This window comes from Euprymna scolopes, chromosome 4 (genome assembly GCF_053919585.1).
Source record: "Euprymna scolopes isolate OS-2025 chromosome 4, ASM5391958v1, whole genome shotgun sequence".
Lineage (NCBI taxonomy): Eukaryota > Metazoa > Mollusca > Cephalopoda > Sepiida > Sepiolidae > Euprymna > Euprymna scolopes.
The window spans coordinates 170,562,326-170,582,205 of record NC_136485.1 but is presented as its reverse complement, the minus strand read 5'-3'; the positions used below and the strand labels follow the sequence as shown (position 1 = coordinate 170,582,205).

Below are 19,880 nucleotides of genomic sequence, written 5' to 3'. Positions count from 1 at the left end.
GGATAAAGGTTAATGAGTGTATGGTAGTTACAGCATAGTGATCATTAGGGATGAAAATTGGATAGAATTTACTTATTTAAGAGGATGGCTCAACAAGAACTTATTTATATTGAAGTTGAGAATGATTATGTTGTAGTTAGTTGGAACACAGACCAACAGAATAGTTCCACAGGCTGGCAGTTTTTAGAAAGAACCTTTGTTCATAGAATTTGTCTTTAGATTCAAGCACAGATGGAGTGTGGGAAATTGTTGATAGTGGTTGTAGAGAGACGAGTTATGCAGGAGGGGGACCATATATTGAAGTTCAGATGAGTACCTGCCATGAAAGTAATGAGAGAGCAGAACCAGGCTTGCAATGACTCTTCTATGGGAAAGCGGTTGCTTGGAGGCGAAAAAGGTGTGCCTTATTAAGGTCTTGAACTCTGTCAAGGCAGGATAGTGTACTCAAAGCGGCACTTACCCAGATGTGCCAACAATACTCCATTTTAGGACATATTCGTCTCTTGTACAGATAGAGGATCGTGTCAGGAGTGAGACATCTTCTGGAGCAGTAGAATGATGCAACTGCTTTTCCAACGACCTTGGCATAAATTTGATGCGAGTCTTCCATTTTAGGTCAAGAGTGAAGGTCAGACCCAGAAGCTTGTCGAAGCAAGGAGCTTCTTCAAGACAAAAGTCATTCATGGGCCAAGTGTGGAGCAGAGTGTTTATGGTGAAAAGATAGAAGCTTTTGGATGCATTAAAATTAATCAACCACCTGTTGCCCTATTGCACTACCTACGCACGGTTGGAAGAAAGAGACTCAGATAGACCTTGGTTGTTGGTGAGGTTTGTCATAGAAGGTAGGGTCGTTTGCATACATGTAGATGAACGAGCTTAGAGTGTAATTTGGGAGATCATTGATGAAGATAATGAGAGTTCGGTCAAGGATGGATCCTTGAGGCATGCCAGCATTGATACTTAAAGCATCTGACTTCTGCACATCAAGGATTACTTGTATAAACCTATCGGAGAGAAAAGATCCTGTGGTTGAGAAGACATTTCCAGATATTCCATAGCAGGAAACCTTATGAAGTAGACCTTGAGGAAAGTTCCATTGATAGTTTTACTGATTCTATGTTGTATTAGAGTCAATAGATCAGCTGTAGACATTGTAGGACAGAAACCATATTGCTTGTCACAGAGTAGATTGTTTTTTTGCTAAGGTGTTTGACAATTTCTCTATTGAACACGGATTCAAGCAACTTATTCATGACTCACAGGAGACTAATTGGTCTGTACTGAGATGCAGAAGACCAATCTCCACTATTTTTAAATATTTAGCAAACTAATGAGGTTTTCCAAGGTGTTCGGAAGTATTTCTCCTCAGGGCATTGATTGCACAGCTTTGTAACAATGGATGCTAGTTGTGGTTGCAGTCTTTTTGAGTACTACAACTGAAATATTGTCAAAACCAGTTGATTTGCTGGCATCGCGATTTTTGATGAGTGTGGCAACATCACAAACATGTGGATGTTGCTCAGATTACTTTTGGTCTTGGAGAGAAATTCTAGAGGTAGATGGCCCTTATTGCCTAAGGTAAAGTTTGGTGCAAAGTTCTTGGCTTTGTCAGATGCTGACAAAATCTCCTCAGGCTCATTGATGATGGTGAGGATAGAGAACTTTCATCTGTTCAGAACGTTATTTGCAAATATTCATACGACTGAGGCCTTTATCCTCATTTGAACTTGATGGACTGAGCATATGACTCGTGTTTTCTATAATCCTTTTGCAATGATTGCTGGCAGTCCTAAAGGTGACTTTAGTTTCAAAACATCTATTACGTTTAAAGCAATTGAAGTTTTTGTGCAATGGCAGCAGTACATTCAGGAGTGTATCATGGCTGACTGTTTGGTTTCTGTTGGAATTTTTTGGAAGGTATGTGCCGACAGTTAACCAGTCAATTAAGTTAGATGTTATAGAGGATGCAGTTTTTTTATATGAGAAGTTCTGATATAAACATTCCGAACTGTGCCGGTCAATCATCGATCACCAATACACTGTTCAATGGAAAGAGATATTTGTGTTTTTGTTATACTTTATTATCTTTACTGAAATAATAATCAAGTTATCAGAGAATCGTAGCAGAGACAAACCTGAGGATGAGCACAATCCAGGGGATGCTGTTAGAAAAAGATCGAGAAAACTTGCAAATTGGCCGTCAGTATCAGATACCTAAGCGAGTTCATTAACAATCTGTGGTAGGTCATAAGCAAGAGAGAAATCATGATAAAGTCTCCTATTGTCATCCGTTTGATTTGAGTGGATTAGTCATTCAACGTTGTGAACATTAAAATCTCCACAGATTCAATACGTCCCAGTTTGTCAACTAAGCTCCATTGCTGCAATGTTGCATCTCTGACTTCTTTACAAACATTTTAATGGAATGTGCTCTGATGAATCTGTTGCACTTGTGCCCCCTCAACATACATATCCCGAGAGACCCGCTTAGAAACAAAATCACACCCCTTCAGCATTTAGGTCCCTAAATGCCAGAAAGCTTTCTACTCTAATAGTTTCTTCCCTCGAACAGCTAGACTTTGGAATTCCCTTCCTGCTAGCTGGTTTTCTAAATTAAATGTAAACCAACATGTTGTCAATCTTTCCTAGGCATGGTTCCAAATAGTAGCCCCTTACGTCCAAGTGGCAATATGCCTTGCTAGTGGTGAACGTGAGTATGATAAAAAAAAAAATTAAGAAAATTGGCTGAGAGATAAACAAACATGGTATGATCAATTTGCTTAGCTCTAACATTGATTGTGGAAATATAAATTTTGCATTTAACAATGAAGGTTTTTTTTTTGTTGTTAAACTGCCAGGAATTTAAGTTTTCCTTTAGAACTATTTAATATTTAAATATTTTTTTTGAGTCAATAATAATACCAGAGGATTAAACTTAGAATTTATATAAAAGTTAGAATATTTTTTTCAATTACGCATAAATTTTGTTTTAATCAAAAAAGGAATAGATGCCTTTGTATTTTTAAACACAAAAAAACTTTTTATATAAAAGTTATAAAAAAATTGAGAAAAAGAGAGCATGAAAATAACAAAAACTAAAGTTTCAGAAATACACTCAATTAAAATAATTGTTTTCTGTCCGAAAATCCCCCTATATTAAAAAAAAAAACAAAACTGTATGATGTATCCATGATGAAACAAAAATATCATATTCCAAAAATCATATAAATTGATCAGTTTTATTTTTATGAAATCATTTTTAGGTGATTAATGGGAATTCGTCAGCATTAAAATATAAATCTAATAATTATGAATTATTGCTGAGTTATCTCTCTTTGTTTCTTGACATCTTTTTTTCAAAATGGCAAATAAGATAGCCACTGTTCTGTTACTCATAAAATTTGATTTTCTTATTTAAAAATAAAAGTTACATGATTTTTGGAACATAATATTTTCACTTCGTCATGGGTACATACATCATACAGACTTTTTAAAATATTTTTTACATAGGAGGAATTCTGGACAAGAACCTTCCTCTCACCACTTCTCTTATCATTCACTCTTCCTCCCACCATCTAAAAGATTCATGACAGGATGAAAAAAATTCTCAGTATTTCAGTAAGAAACATAAATGCATAGTTACTCGAGACAATTTCAAACACAAGAAGCAGATTTACATTTTATATAAAGAATGAAATCGAAATGTTTGCCACAAAGATTTGAACAATCGATAATAATTTTACAAAAGCATGCACTACTTGTGAACAAAAAACATTACACTTTTGGGATGAGGATTGATAATTCGTATTATTTGGATTCTTCTGACTGCTATTCTCATCTTCAATATTATTCACAAGAATCCATGGCGTAGTGGATAAGGTATTTGGTACTCTTCTGGAGGTTGATGGTTCAATCCTCAGTGTAGGTGACACTCCAAAAATACAACTGCAAATTACTTGAGACTTTTATCCAGTCATGAATGATGGAACGAGAATATGCTACCCCCTGTGTATTTAATAAAGGGTTCCGTTTGAAATTTTGTACAGATTCCTTAGTTTGATAGAAAGATTTCAGAGTTTGACAAGATACATCTGAAGAAGGTCAGAGGTGATACTGACCGAAACACTGTATGAAAACCACTCAAAATAAGAGCAGTAGTTCAAATAATCCAATACAAAAAAGCTTAAATTTGGATTATTCAAACTATTGTTCTCATCTTGGATGATATTTGCATGTTTCAACACAACCTTTAACCTTCTTTAAAATGGATTTGTGGTACAATGGATAAAATGCGAAGTAACAGTCTATTGAAGCTTCAATCCTCTCTACAGGGGATACAAAAATATAATTACGAATTACTTAAAAGTTCTACCTGGTCATGGCTGGCAGAACAAGAACAATCTTCCCTCGTAGATTGAATCAAGCGTTCAGTTAAAAATTCTGTGCAGATCTGGTAGTTTAACAAGACGAAAAAGATCAAAGATTACATGGTTTCAAATGTGAAAATAACATCCAAGATGAGAATAGTAGTCTAAAGAATTCAAATAATTAAACCATCATCTCAAAAATTTTAAAACATAAACAGTTTAAACTAAAACTGCACAACATCTTCATTATTTTCACATGCAGGGTGATTCATGGACCTTATTTAGGATGCATTGTTCACATAAGTATCCACTATAGTGAATAAAATGTTAAAAATAAATTGGTTAAAGTTAAAAAAAAAAAAATTATTTCATTTAAATTTCCACATATTGTATAGCAAAAGTCATACCAGTGTATACCCAGGAAAAGTCCCTTCTGATTAATGTTTATATGTAATTCCAGTTTAATTTTAAAACTTTACATAAAAAATAGTCTTATAGTCTTTGAAATGTTTCCTTTTTAGAATGGTTTTATTTTAAAAAATATGTTAGAATAAAATACATTTTTTTAGTCCTTGAAATGTTTTTTTCTTTTTCAGAATGATTTTATAAAAAATATTTTAAAAAAAAGTTTATATAAAAAAGTCGTTACTTTGAAATGTTTTTTTTTTCATTACAGATCATGAAAAAACAAAAACAATAAAAACCTATCCAAATAAAGAATATTTTCAATAAAATTGATTTTAATTTGCCGTTGTCAGAAAAACTCTTACAAATAGTTAGGAAAATTTCCTTTGCTTGTTCATACCAATTAAACATGCATGAAAAAAAAAAAAAAATTAATCCCGATTCAATAGACAATTTGTGACATTAATCAGAAGGAACTTTTTCTCAATATAAACTAGTATGATTTCCACTAAGCAGAAATCAAAATGACACAAGTTTATTGAATTTAACCAATTATAAAATTACCAAAGAACTATTAAAAATACATAGTTCATGCTACTCCAAAAATTGGCTAATTTAAAAATTAATGAGGTCCTTTCTGATGGGGGAGTGATTACAAATACAAGAAAGCAAAAAAAAAAAAAAAAAAAAAAAAAAAAAGTAAAAACAATATGAAAGTCTTTGATAAAATTTTGAAAGATATTTTATCTTTTATCTCTATATTAATAAAATTATGTGATAAGTTCATCTGGGTACGTTTCATATCAATGAAACTTTGATATTTAATAGTTTTTAATATCTGACAAATGTTTACCAGAATATAAAAAAAAAAACAATAAAATAAAAAACGTGTTTAAAGTTTTGGGATTTGCCTTTGATTTCTTTTGTATAACAAATTTTAAAATTTTGTTGCTATCGATCTTTATTGGGGAATTAAAAAGTGAATTAATTTTCACAAGTTAAAATATATCAATGACAAACAATTTTGATAACATCGAGGAGTCCCGCATGTTTTTGAATTCCTCATTCAAAAATTAATAAAATGTCAAAGTTTTTAAATTATACATCCCATCGATAACGTGTTACAGTAATTTCAGTAACGAATACTTTTTAAATTTTTTTTTTTTGGGGGGGGGGGGTCATCCTTTCAGATGAGTAATTTGTATATTTATTTGCAGACTTATCTTCATCTTCATAATTGCTGTTTCCCGTTTTGACCAACTATTTCTCTGGTCTTCGCCAGGTGATTAACCGCGACGTGATTGAAATGCACAGTCTCTTAACTGTATCCTCAATAATTACTGCCTTCCATAGTTGCGGTTGTTGTCACACCACGTTTTAGTTAGGGTTATATTTTGGTTTCAATTAAACACCCAACGAAAGCCAGAGGAATAGTTAGCCGAAATATCATAAAAAGATGAAAATGAAGATAAGTCTGCAAACAAAATAAATACAATTTATCAAATCGTGTTTTCATCTTTTCATCTCCAATAATATTTCAATTAATTTACTACTAAAAATAAATATCTAAATTCATCTCTAACGTGCAGTGAATCATATTCATCATAACATTTCACTCCATCTTGAGCTGCATTATCAAACAGTGTCCAAGACATCCCTCAGATCCGCATCAGAGCATACCTTGCTAAGGGGACAGTTTATCAGGATGTGTGCAATAGTATATGTAATATATTAAGAAGATTCAATGTGTTAGCTGTTAAAATGAATCTTATATGAACAGTTAAAGTTGTGCTTGCATGCGATTTTTGCCTTCTCGTGTGTTTGAGGGTGGGTGTATTAATGGAATTTTGTCCAGTGTTTATTTTGAGTTTATATATTTTTATTTTGAGTTTATATATTTTTATTTTGAGTTTATATATTTTTATTTTTGTTTTATATATTTTATTTTGAGTTTATATATTTTTATTTTGAGTTTATATATTTTTATTTTTGTTTTATATATTTTTATTTTGATTTTATATATTTTATTTTGGTTTTATATATTTTTATTTTGAGTTTATATATTTTTATTTTTGTTTTATATATTTTATTTTTGTTTTATATATTTTATTTTTGTTTTATATATTTTTATTTTTGTTTTATATATTTTTATTTTTGTTTTATATATTTTTATTTTTGTTTTATATATTTTTATTTTTGTTTTATATATTTTTATTTTTGTTTTATATATTTTTATTTTTGTTTTATATATTTTTATTTTTGTTTTATATATTTTTATTTTTGTTTTATATATTTTTATTTTTGTTTTATATATTTTTATTTTTGTTTTATATATTTTTATTTTTGTTTTATATATTTTATTTTGAGTTTATATATTTTTATTTGGAGTTTATATATCTATTGTTTCCATTATAATTAATTTTCATCAAGGATATTTCACTCATTTGAAGCTTACATTTGTAGTTATATACTGTGAAATTTAGCTTATAGACAAGACGGCAAATTTTTTAATTTTGAATTGTGGCTAATTGCGCTATCAAAATAACTTTGGTAGTTCGATTGTTTATGCTTTGCAAAAACCTATGCGTTCAATTTTTTTTTTTTTTGATATGATAAAAAAATTTTGGGTTTTGGATAACTACTATAAAAGATCCATTCCTTATTGTTGTGACCATCATTGGAGTGTTTATGGCTGACTCCCATCAATTTGATAAGAATATCCATGTCATGGTGAATGGTTTTAAGGGCATTTCCACAATAGGAATTCCCAGCCCTATCAAGCTGTAGCCTCAGCTGAACCAGAAGGGATATGTATTGTTATAGGATGCAGAGAGAGAGAGGAAGATTGATACTGACAAATGTCAGAGCAGCAGATGCAGCTGAATTCTAACAGTAATTTATCGCTGATTGTCAATCATGAGATGAGTCAGCACTACGAAGAGCCAGAAGGATCATTGGATTTTGTGTGAGCATTTTAGAACATTCACACCCTTCTCAGTTCAGTAAAATAAATGCCGCAATGGGAAGAACTGATTAGCAGAATTGGACAAGAATTTCACATGACACCTGGAACTGTTTTAGTCATAGTTGTGGTATTCAATCTGGGTCGATTGGGCTGGCCCTTTCTAACAACTATCGAACACTGGTTGACCAGGCATGGCAATCCAAAGGTGCTTCCATTATGAGTGCAAACCATTTGTGGTTCCAGTGACGCAGCCTGTAAATGTGAATGTCCAGTTTTACATCTTGCTTTACTGTCCTGAGCCAGGTTTTGATTTGGCCACCATAACGTTTCTTCCAGCCTGGTGATGATGTTGGGTTGATGATTTCACAGATGAAGTTACCCGGGTGTCGTCAAAAGATGTGGTCAAACCAACAGAAGTGTTTGGCAAGGAGATATTTTTGGAGGGAATGGATCTTATGAAACCATTTTGTGGAACAAGAAAAGCTCAATGTGGACTGTCCAGCTTCAGCAACACCGATTCATCGAAAACTACTTCCTATCATATTTATGAGATGAAAGTTGGATATATTTTTATATCGAAAGATTATTTAATGCTGAAAAAATTCTTTTATGCATTTTGAGTATACAAACGAACATACAGTGTCCTAGCAAGGAGACCCAACACTTATTGTCATTGAAATCAGTGAACCTACTGTTGATTTTGTTGGGCCTTTTGGTTTATGCGGTAATAAAACTTCTCAAATGCACTTGTGATGTTAGGCTGTGTAGGTATTAACTGATTACAATCGCCTGCATCGTTTCATTGGATTATTCCGATTATTGATACGTATCAAAGGCATTCCAATACAAAACCTATCTAAGAACACTGCCAGGCACATAAAGTACCTTTGTGTGGAACTTCATAAAAATCGGTCCAATCGTTTTCAAGTCCATACGGAACTCACACACCGAGACAAAGTTCCTTTTATATAATAGTAGAAAAAGAAATGTAAGCAAAAAACATTGATAAGTGGATAACCATAAAATATCAAAGTCTATAAAGTGCTTTTAATAAAAGGACAAAATATTAGTCCACCAAAAATATTTTTGATTTGATCTTTCAATTATCCACTTTATCATTGATTTTTTTCAATTTTTTGTAGGATTTAATCCATACATTTTTTTTTTCCATATAGTGCAACATTGCTTTAATTGAAAAGTCAAGTAAGGAGCATATAAAATTTAGCTTGTATTTAGAATGAATATAAATTGAATCAGTCTGTTGGTGTGATTAAATTTCTTTATTTTTGTTCATCAACATAGGAGGATTTTTTTACCAGAATCGAGCTTGCTTTAATTACAAGGTAAAATTGTAAACATGCACTCGGTGGTTGCATGTTTATTTAGTTGCATAGTTGCAATGCAGATGAATAATAGACTTGCTGCAAATCAGAAATATTCAACCAAAAAAAGAGGAACCATGTAAGAAAGAGGAAATAGGTTTCATTTAAGTTTGATCACCCAACATTTAATGCGTCCACTAAAAAAAATAATAGTTTTACAGATAGGAGGTTCCTCACTGGTTATGATCCACTTGAGTTTTTTTCCCAAAAAATAATGTCCAGCTAGATACGAGACCTCCCATGGACAGTTTGAGAGTACTTTGACTGAAATGTGGAAATAACACTCAAGATGTGAAAAATAGTCTGAACAATCATAATACGAATTATCAATCCTCATCTCAAAAATTCAGAAACATGGTATTCCCTTAAGTTAAAATTAATTTTCGTTATGAAAAAAAAAAAAAAAAAAAAAAAAAAAAAAAAATTTTTTAATTACAAAGCTACTTACTTTAATAATTAAAAATAAAAGAAATAGACTTTTGGTTTTATATATTTTTATTTTGGTTTTATATATTTTTTTTGGTTTTATACATTTTTTTTTGGTTTTATATATTTTGATTTTGATTTTATATATTTTTATTTTGGTTTTATATATTTTTATTTTGGTTTTATATATTTAGTTTCTTTTTCCCAAAAAAACAGTGTCTAGCTAGATACGAGACCTCCCACAGACAGATTTTTTTATGTTCATAGATTAACAGCTGATCATCTCAAGTTGTTTTTCTGGTGTGCTCCCAGAATCTCTCTCTCTATATATATATATATTCCAGCAGATCAGAGAGCAGGGGATGAAGGGTAGTAGATTTTCTGGGCATCTGACATTAAGTTACCTTTGTGGGGGTCTTTCAGTTAGTTAAGGTCCGTTAAGTTTAAATGGTTCCATGTTTAGTGGATTGCATATGCATATATGAAATTGGAATTATGGCTGATCTGGAGTTTTGAACACCTCCCCAAAATTGAGAAAATATTTCTTTGTAATTGGATGCTACATCTCTGAAATAATCTGGATTCTTCGGAAATGAAAATATATAAATTTTGGTCCATTCTTAAAATTGCTTTTATTATTTAGAACACATCATTATTTGGTGGATGGAGGGATTCTGTAAAAATAGGTTTTCAAGAAACATTGTGTTCCCTATAGAAAGAAAGGTTAAAGAATGTACATAAAAGGTAATAGTGTATTCATATGTAAAATTTTTCAAGAAAACACTGACAATGGGAGTGGTCTCTAATCTGTACACATTCCTGTACATGTTCTATTTAAGGGAGTTGGGATGGGAACCCCTTAAAACTTTAAATATGTATATCTAATTTTGTTAAAATTTAAACCACAGGTAGAGATAACAAAAATAGTGTTATGAACATCATAAAAAGGGCAGCGTTTCTTATTAAATCCCTGGCAATGCTAGGTCTTGCTGCTAGTGGTGACTCTTGCCATTTTATATAAACTTATTAACAGGCCTAAGGTTATCATACAAGATATATTTTTATATTTGGATTTTTATTTCTGAAGCTGTTCTACCAATATGGCTTGGATTACAGCAGATGACATTTTTCTCAGATTTTGTGTGATGCAGTCCATCTTGAAGTACTTACTGTTAATATGAATTAAGACTTGAGTTATCTCCCATTGTCTATAGATAAAAGAAAGTTTGTTTGGAGTGAACTCTTGATTGCTGTTGTTGTTTCCTTTGACAAGATGACAGTTTAGCTGAGACTGGGTGTTTGAAGAAGGAGTACATTATATACGGTATAATCGCGTTGACACACTGGTTCTTGTCAGATCACCGAAGTTAAGCAACATTGAGTAGTACCAGATGGGTGACCATTTGGGAATTCTAGGCGCTGTATGTGCTCTCCGCTTATCTCGGCATTTGTTTCCAGTCATCTTGTATATTCACTCCACTTGCCACTAGTATTTAACAATGTTGACTCAGAAGAGGTATGGTTGGAGATTGCGCACCTCCTGCCACAAAAAATTTACGCGCAGACACCTCTTTGTGGGTATCCATAGTCTGTCGAAGACTGAAGGAGCCTGTTTTTTACATTAACTAGCATTACAAGTTGATTTTTTCTTTTTAGATAATTGTTATTTTATCAACTTGCATGAAAAGAGCTATGTAAAAGATGCTTAAAACCGTTTGAATTACGCAAATACCATCAATAGTTCAAAAGTTATGAGAATTTTAAGTACCAAAATGTAGTTTTTTTTCCGTGGACATTTTTCTGTAGAAAAAGTGGGCTAAATTACGGACCTCAACATTTCAAGAAATTCGGTAATTTCGCCACCATTTATTTAAACATGGCACTCTTATGTAAAATTCTGTGCTCTTTCTGATTATGCAGTCAAATCTGATGTATCTCTTTACCTAAGCCATGAATTATAAATTCAGATGTACAAATTTAAATTTTTTTAAACTGGCGCATGGTATCATACAGTGGGTGTCTATTTATGAACAAAACTAAGTATTATAGTGGTATTTAAACATAGTTTTACTGAGAGCAGGCATTTTCCTGCCTCCTCACCAAAGGAGAGCTTAATCTTGGGTGTAGCCATTGAATGCCTAAAGAGCATTCATGGCCCGTATATACTACTCCCTTCAAAGAAAAAAAAAATTGAGTCAATATGAATTAATCTCAGAAATAAATCAAAGAAAAATTTTCATATAGAGTTTGAATTTCTGTAAAAGATGGAAATTCCTATAGTCGACCAGAATTTATGCATTTTGAGACCAGTCCAATTTTTAATTTTGTTAATCCTCTCTATCTGGCACAAAATATAACCCTATTTTCTGCGATGCAACCCTAAATCGTACTCTACATGAATCCTCGATGTAACTTTCACAGTGCCAGGATACCAGGAATCCTGATAAGCAACAACTATATATTCACCAATTGATGATAATTTTTGTCATTTCTATTCTGTTGTTTTACTGAAAATTCAATTATGTAAACAAAGAAATAAAACGGTAATTTTTTACCTTGTTTCCACCTTAACATTTAAAATTACTTCTTTAGGTTTTAAGGTATGCTGAAAACGAATATCGCATTTAAATTTCTGCAAATAAATAAGGATATTAAGCACTGTAATTTCTTATGTTATCGCTGGTGGCCATCTTGATATGTGCAAGCGCGCAAACGCAACCCTGAGAAACTATGCACAAACACGCATACCAAGATGGCCACCAGCAATAACGTAAGAAATGACATTGCTTAATATCCGGAAAGCTACTTATTTGCGAAAAATTTAAATGCGATATTCGTTTTCAGAATACTCTAAAACCTTTAAAGGTAGTCATTTTAAAGAAAAATGTTAAGGTGGAAACATGGTAAAAATTTAATGCATCACAATGAAATTCTTTATCGAACCGCCTAATTATTATTATTTAGATATCCTCAGTTAAAAAAAAAAAAAAAAAAAAAAAATGGGTTTGTTTTACAGATTCGAAAAAAATAGTCTTCACAATGAATTAAAAATAAATTCAAGTTTCACGATATCTTTTTTATTTAATTGTTAGGTAAAAGTACAGAATAGTTAACAAAAAACACCCTTCCTTCCCCATGTTAAGAATGGGTTTCTAAATAATAACGTTATTATTCCAGCATGGTAGCATAAGTGCACAAGTACCTTTTATTTGTTATGTATTTGTTTTTTTTGTTTTTTTTTTTGACCACTAAAAAACACACTTCTACCTTAAGTACAAATAAGAAGTTAAATGCATGTACTTAGTACATTTTGTTGTTTTTTAACGCTTTTAGTACACATGCACTAAAAGCGTTAAAACAACAAAATAGTATTGTTTGGAAATCAAATTTGAAAAACTTGAAAATAATTTTTTTTAATTGACGAACTCGGAATAAAAAATGACTAGTCTAGTAAGACGAAAGCAGAAACACAGTTTTCTATTTTTAAGAGAATACTTTAGTCAGCTCAGCGCATGACACGCTTAGTGACCGTTTTTCCGTAAGAAGATTTGATTTCTATAAAAGATAACATTTGAAATAAAATTCCGCGCAATTAATGATTATCAAATATTTACATATTATACATGAAAATAATTCTGAAACTATCATCTATATGAAAATGGATTATATATGCCGATTTATCTTATTAATTTTGAAATATTCTTTGTCAACTTTGCTCGGTCATAACTTTGCTTCCTGTGGTCATAAAAATAAAAATCAAACACCAGTAGAGATGAACTTCTTTGTTTATATAGCCTGTAAAATTTCAGCCATATCCAATCAAATTTAACCCCGCGCATGTGTCTCCAAACGTAACGTATAAAATGAAAACATTGAAAAAAGTGTTTCCCTTTTTTGTCGTCATTTTTTACCGGTTTTTTTTTTCATTTTTAACTTGGAGCATAAAAACATTGACCACATAAAAGAAAAATAAATTAGCATCATTGGCATGCTTATTTTATTCTCTTTTCATCAATGTAATTCTTTTAAAAACTGACCAACAAATAAAAAAGATATGACTTGTTGAAGCACATCAGGTATGTAATATTGCCGATGACCACGAAAATACAGCATACGCTTGTAATGCTACATTAACACTTACTTTTGAAAGTAAACCAAACCCAGAGTTTGCTACCCCCATAGATTAAATAAATGATTCTGTTTGAAATTCCATGCAGACTTTTGAGTTAGACAAGGTACAACTGAAGGTTTTAGATTACTTTGACTGAAATGTGGAATTAATAACTCTCAAGATGAGAATAATCGTCTGAATAATCATAACACGAAAAATTCAGAAACATGGTATTGCCTTAATTTAACATTAATTTTCGTTATGGAAAAAAAAAAATTTTAATTACAAAGCTACTGGAATGGAAGTAAGAAACAAAAAAACAAAACGATATTGATATCTATTTTGATATTACTCCCTTCTCTCTCTCCCAGGAAAAAGGAATAAAGAAGGAAAGTGTGAAATAGTAAAATGAGGTTGAAAAAACAAATTATAAATGTAGTGATTATTATTTACAAATAATTTAAAAAAAAAAATGATTGCCCTCTCTGTTTCCTTTAGTTTATAACCACTCCCCCGTACAGGAAATTGTATTTTGTCAGAAAACACCAACAGAGCAGTTATTTTAAGTTCTAGGAAATGAACTGTCAAGAAACTTATTTTGTGGATTATGTAATTTCAGATTTAGTTACAAGCTAAAATCCATAAAATTCCGATTTGAATGAATAAATAAAAAAAACCCCTCCAAACTGAAGAAAAATTTCTTTGTAAAAATTCATAGAAAATTCTTGTGTGTGTGCGTGCATGCATGTTAGAACAGTACATGCAGCTTAGAAAGTTTGAAATTAAAGTGATTTTTCATTGATGTAAATAAATAAAAATAAAAACTTAGATTTTTTTTTTTTCACTTAAAATGAGCAAACCATATGAAAAAAAAAAAAGTCAATTTACGGTACTGGTAGAGTTTATGACCTATGCTAAAACTGACTTTTTGTCAGCCTGTCTTGACAGTTTACACAAACTGTCAGAATATTGCTGATGCACTTATCCAATCAGATTGCAGCAGATGACAATTTGCAATTGCAAACTTGTAGTAAATCATAAAATTTGTTAATACAATTGATTAAAGCAATGATGACTTTCAGCATTTTAAGACAAACAAGTCTCCCAAATGGACTAAAAAAATGTACCCCCCCCCAAAAAAAAATGCACAGAACTATTTTTCTTTTCACCTTAACTTTCTTGTAAAAAAAAAAAAAAAAAAAAAAAAAAATTCACATGTTATATATATATAAAAAAGTTGTTTCATATTTTCTTCATAATAAAACATTTTTCATAAAATTTTACATTGTATTTTCTTGTTTTAAATGTTGTTCCATTTTTTTTCCTTTAATTTTGTTTCCATTCAGCATTTGAAAAGTCAGTTTTAGCAAGGGGCACAAGATGTATCAGTACCAAATTTAGAATGGAAATTTAATCTTTATAAAATTTTATTTTTATTTAAATAACCATATCAAATTCTATTCATAAAAACTGTGTGCATTTATTTATCTTTTTTAATTGATCAAATTATGAAGAAATTCCTGTTTCGACCATCAGGTAAAACAATTGTAAATGCTAACATTATAAAAAAAAATTTTTTAATAATTTTTTAAACAATTTAATAAAAAGTACCAAAAGTTTCATGAAAAATTAAATTATTACATTACAAAAAAAAAATCTTTCAAAATAAAATATTTTTTTTTATTAACAAAATATAAACAAAATATTAAACAGTTATGTTTACATTATCATGTTTCATTTTAAACAAAAAAAAAATACTCAATGTAAAGATGAAATAAAATTTTTTGTATTATTTAAACTACTGTTCTCATCTTGAGTGTTATATGCACAACGTTTCAATCAATGTAACCTCTGACCTTCTTGTGTCTTATCAAACTCTGACATCTTTCTATCAAACTCAAGACTCTCAACTGATTTTTGAATGGAACCCTTTATTTAAGCAACAGGGATAACACTACAGATTAATCAGGTTTAATCCTCACTGCAGACAACACTCAAAATACAATTGCAAGTTACTTAGAACTACTACTTGATCATGACTGATGGAACGAGAGCATGCTACTGTGGATTTAATCAAGAGTTTTGGGCAGATTCCCAAGTTTGACAGAAAGGTTCCAAAGTCCAAGAAAATATACCTAAAGGTTGGAGGTTACATTGAACCTGAAGATGAGAACAGTAATCCAAATAATCCAAATTATCAATCCTCATCTCAAAAAATCAGAAACATAAAATAATTTGGTGCTTATTCAAATTGGCACTTATGGCGGCAATTAAAAATAAAGAAAATATGGAAAAGTCTTTATAATGTACGTACCAGTCATGGAACGAAGATGAAATATTCCAAAAATCACGTAATTTGATCAAGTAGTTTTTTTTTTATTATTATTCAAGAAAATCAAATTTTATTCCATGTCAATATGGGGGAAAAAGTAGCGTCCGTGAAGATTCCTTCATGGACGCCTCAAGGGCAGACAACTGCCTTCCATTTCAAATTTTTTTTTTTTTGTTTTTGGATAATGTTGAAAATACAAGCAAAACGCAAGATTTCAAACCAAACAATAATTTATAAACTTTTTAGTATTTTTTAAAATTTATTTTTTTTTATTTTTCAGAAAATAAAATTTTAAAATAATAAAAACATTATTTTAAAAGAGTAAGTTTACATAAGTTCAAAACAAAATTTTAAGAATATTAAAATGGCTTTGGCCTTCACTTATTGGTAAAAATAACAAATTTGTTTCTCGAAAAACAAAATAAAAACCTATTTGATCAAGTTTTGTGATTTTTAGAATACACCATCTTCATTCGGTGACAAAGTAGGTACACAAAGTTTTTCTTCATTTTTTTTTTTTTTTATCGCTATAAGTGCCAATCTTAATAAGCACCAATAATTTTAATGAAACTGTTGGTACTTTTGATGCAGAATTTTTTTTATTGTACAAACGTTCAGATATTTTAAAAGAAACATTCAGTGAAGTTATGCTCAACATGAACTGAGCATTTGCAATTTTACGTTTTAAAGCATCGCGAATTGCTTAAAGTTATTTGCGAAATCTAAAAAGATAACATCAAATCAAAAAGAGAAACGCGTTGCATTAAATACATACGGTTTTATTGCGGAATGCACACTGCTGCGAATGCACATGGAAAAAATAAAAAAACATAATTACGTTTGTGTCACCAGAAAAAGTGGAAAAACAAATAAAAATAAAAACACAAAGTTGAATAATAAAATGATTGTTTTTTGATTTTTTTCAACAAGTTTTCTGCAAGTTATGCTTTGAGGGTATGTTAGATGACAAAAGATGCTGAGGAAAGCCAAGGAGAAGGTGGAGAGAAAATGTTTTTGATTGGACATCTCTCAACAGTTGCCCTGGATCAGAAGAAATGACAAAAAATAAGTCACGTGGGTTCACAGTCCACACCAAGTGGAAGATGCGACTTATGATGACGATTTCTGCAATTTTTATTATATAACTCTGACAACAAACTTTGATTCCCACACACCAAAAATCAAAAGTAAAGAAAAATAATCTTTGATGTATATAGCAATAACAAATTGAAAATATCATATTCCAAAAATTCTGACTGAACTCTAATCTATGGTTCCCCCCTTGCCAAACTTTCACAAAAAAACACCCAACTAACTACAACCACTATATACGATTTCCACACTCTTTATCTGTGCTAAATCTAAATGCAGATTCTTTCCCAGAACTGTCTGCTTGTGGAACACTGTTCCATTGGCCTGCTTCCCAGTTGAATACAACATAGTAGCCTTCAAATTAAATATAAACAAGTTCTTGTTGATCCATAAATAATCAATCTACTAAATTTCCACCATTAACGATTACTACACCACCACCTTACATTCATTAATCCTCATCCTCGAGCGACTTTCAGGCCTTAATAAGTGGTGACTCCCAAGTAAAAAAAAAGATTGATCAAGTAATTTTATTTTTAAATAAGAAAATCAACTTTTATGAGTATCCACAAAGTGACTCTCTCGTCTGCCCTTTATGAAACAAATGGCAATAAACAAGAGGAGATAACTCAACAATAATCACACTAGATTAATGTTGTAATGCCAACAAATCCCATTAATTGCTTAAACATGATTTTCTTGTTTAAAAAATAAAACTACTTGATCAATTTACATGATTTTTGGAACATGATATACTCGTTTCATCAAGAGTTCGCATATCAAAAACTTTTTTCTTTTTTTTTTTAATACAGCTGGACAAAGATCAAAACCTTTTTCTAAAATTTTAGTCTTTTTTTTTTTTTTACAAAGGCATCACCACATTATCAAGGCCCAGAGGCCACTCAAGGATAAGGGTTAAAGAGTGTACAGTAGAAATTGGTCAATATAGTAATCATTAGTAATGAAAATTTGGTAAATTTAATAACTTATATGGAACGGCTCATCAAGAACTTATTTACTTTAGACTTGAACACAACCATATTGTAGTCAGCCGGAAAGCAGGAAAACGGAAGACAATTCCACAGGCGTGCAGTTCTAAGAAAGAAGCTTTGTTCATGGAAACATTTTAAAGCAAAATCATTTTTTAGGTTCAAAATTTATGATAGAAAAAAAAATTCCTTTTTAAATTATTCTTCTAGATGTTTAAGTAAGGGAATTTGTTTATAATATGGAGGTATTACTAATTGTAATTATTGTTTTATTTTTGTTTCTTTGAAATAAATATCAAAATAGGGTTTTCTAGGATTTTTAGTACTCTTAATATTTAGTGAAAGTCCAGAATTTATCTTAATTAAAAAAAAAAACACAGAAAAATCTTTATATACATTTTTGTAATACAGAAATCCGTTTTTTATGATTTTTTTTTTTTTAGCAATTTTAATAGTAGATCATAACCATTACAAGGCTTATTTTGATTTTGATAGTGCAAATTGAGTTGCTTCCCTTTATTAAACTTAGTGGATCAAGACAACTTATCTGATAATCATAAAATTTGATTTTTGTAGTAAAAAAGAAAAAAGAAAAACAAAAAAACACACACACTTAATTTATGTGATTTTTTAAAAATATATTTTCATTCCATACGGGTTACGTAGATCAAGATTTTTCTATATTTTTACTTTTTAATTAGGTTGTATTCTGGACTTTTACATGAGGTTTTAATGAAAAATTTTGCTGTTGCTTATAAAATATTCCTCTTTGCTTAATGAATCGTAACAATTTTAAGGCATATAAATAAATGTAGAAAGTTTATGATTTCATCAGTGTTTTTTTTTTTTTGTTTGTTTAACGGCATATCAACCCTTTATGAGTTATTTAATGCTGAATCCAGTTATTTTGGGAATAGTATTCGATGTTGTATCCAGTTATTTTATATGAGATTTTTATTCTTCAAGCTCCTTGTATTTTCAATCGTTAGTTCGTAGCTTTTGATTTGGTTGTTTTATAGTGGATTTTATCATTTTTGTTCTCTGCCTTGCAGAATATGATTGGGTTTTGCAATGGGAGGGGGAAAAGTGTTACAGTATGATGAAGTTCTGTATTATGAATGTAGTTATATTGTTGATAGTGTTTTGTATTCAAATTGTCCTCATTCTTAAGGAAGGTTTCTTGGAGATAAATAACCAAAAGATTAAATTTGGTTTGCAACAATAAAATTTCATTATAATTTGCCTTCAATCCACGGCAATTCCATTGGATTATCTTGTAATTCATGATGATTTTTTCTTGGTTTGAGGAGTAACTTTAGTTTCCATGTCTTCTAATTCCGTAAATCTATTTGTAGTAGTAGTGGCTTCTGTTTGTGGTCATTTCTTTATATTATTTTGTTTTTTTAGTAGATGTATTTTTTGTGTGTTTTTCAAGCGTGTTTTTTTCACCACGAGGAAGACGTATTGGTGACCCGTGTGATCTTTCTTTTAACTGATTTTGTTTTTCCTTAGTTTCGCCTTTTTCAGCATCTGCACGACATACTGGTGATTTTTGTGGTCTTTCTTTTGATAGACTTTGTTTTCTTAGATGTTCTGATTTTGGTTGAGAATTTGTTTTATTGGTAACATTAGTTGATAATTTAATGGGATGATTCATTTTTGAGGATATGTTTGGTTTGATTTCATTTATAAATTTGGGCCAGGCGTTTGGTCCCAATTGTAACAATTTGTTTATTAGTATTTTGTATTTGGAGTCTTGGTTAGTGATGTTGGATGATATACAACTTGAGGTGACTTGAGAATACGTCTTT

The 19,880-nt window shown here is 30.6% G+C and overlaps 1 protein-coding gene across 10 annotated transcripts in view; it reads right to left on the bottom strand.

Annotated features, from left to right (window-relative positions):
• LOC145270233 (mortality factor 4-like protein 1) overlaps nucleotides 1–19,880 on the bottom strand; it is a 139,114-nt gene that overhangs the window by 54,185 nt on the left and 65,049 nt on the right. For 6 of the 10 annotated variants that reach the window (XM_080125870.1, XM_080125875.1, XM_080125884.1 and 3 more), the window contains one exon: nucleotides 16,764–16,787. The exons of the other annotated variants lie outside the window; for them this stretch is intronic. In XM_080125870.1, coding sequence (XP_079981996.1) covers nucleotides 16,764–16,787 — 24 coding nt within the window. The remainder of the gene's footprint in view (nucleotides 1–16,763; nucleotides 16,788–19,880) is intronic. 10 annotated transcript variants of the gene reach the window in all.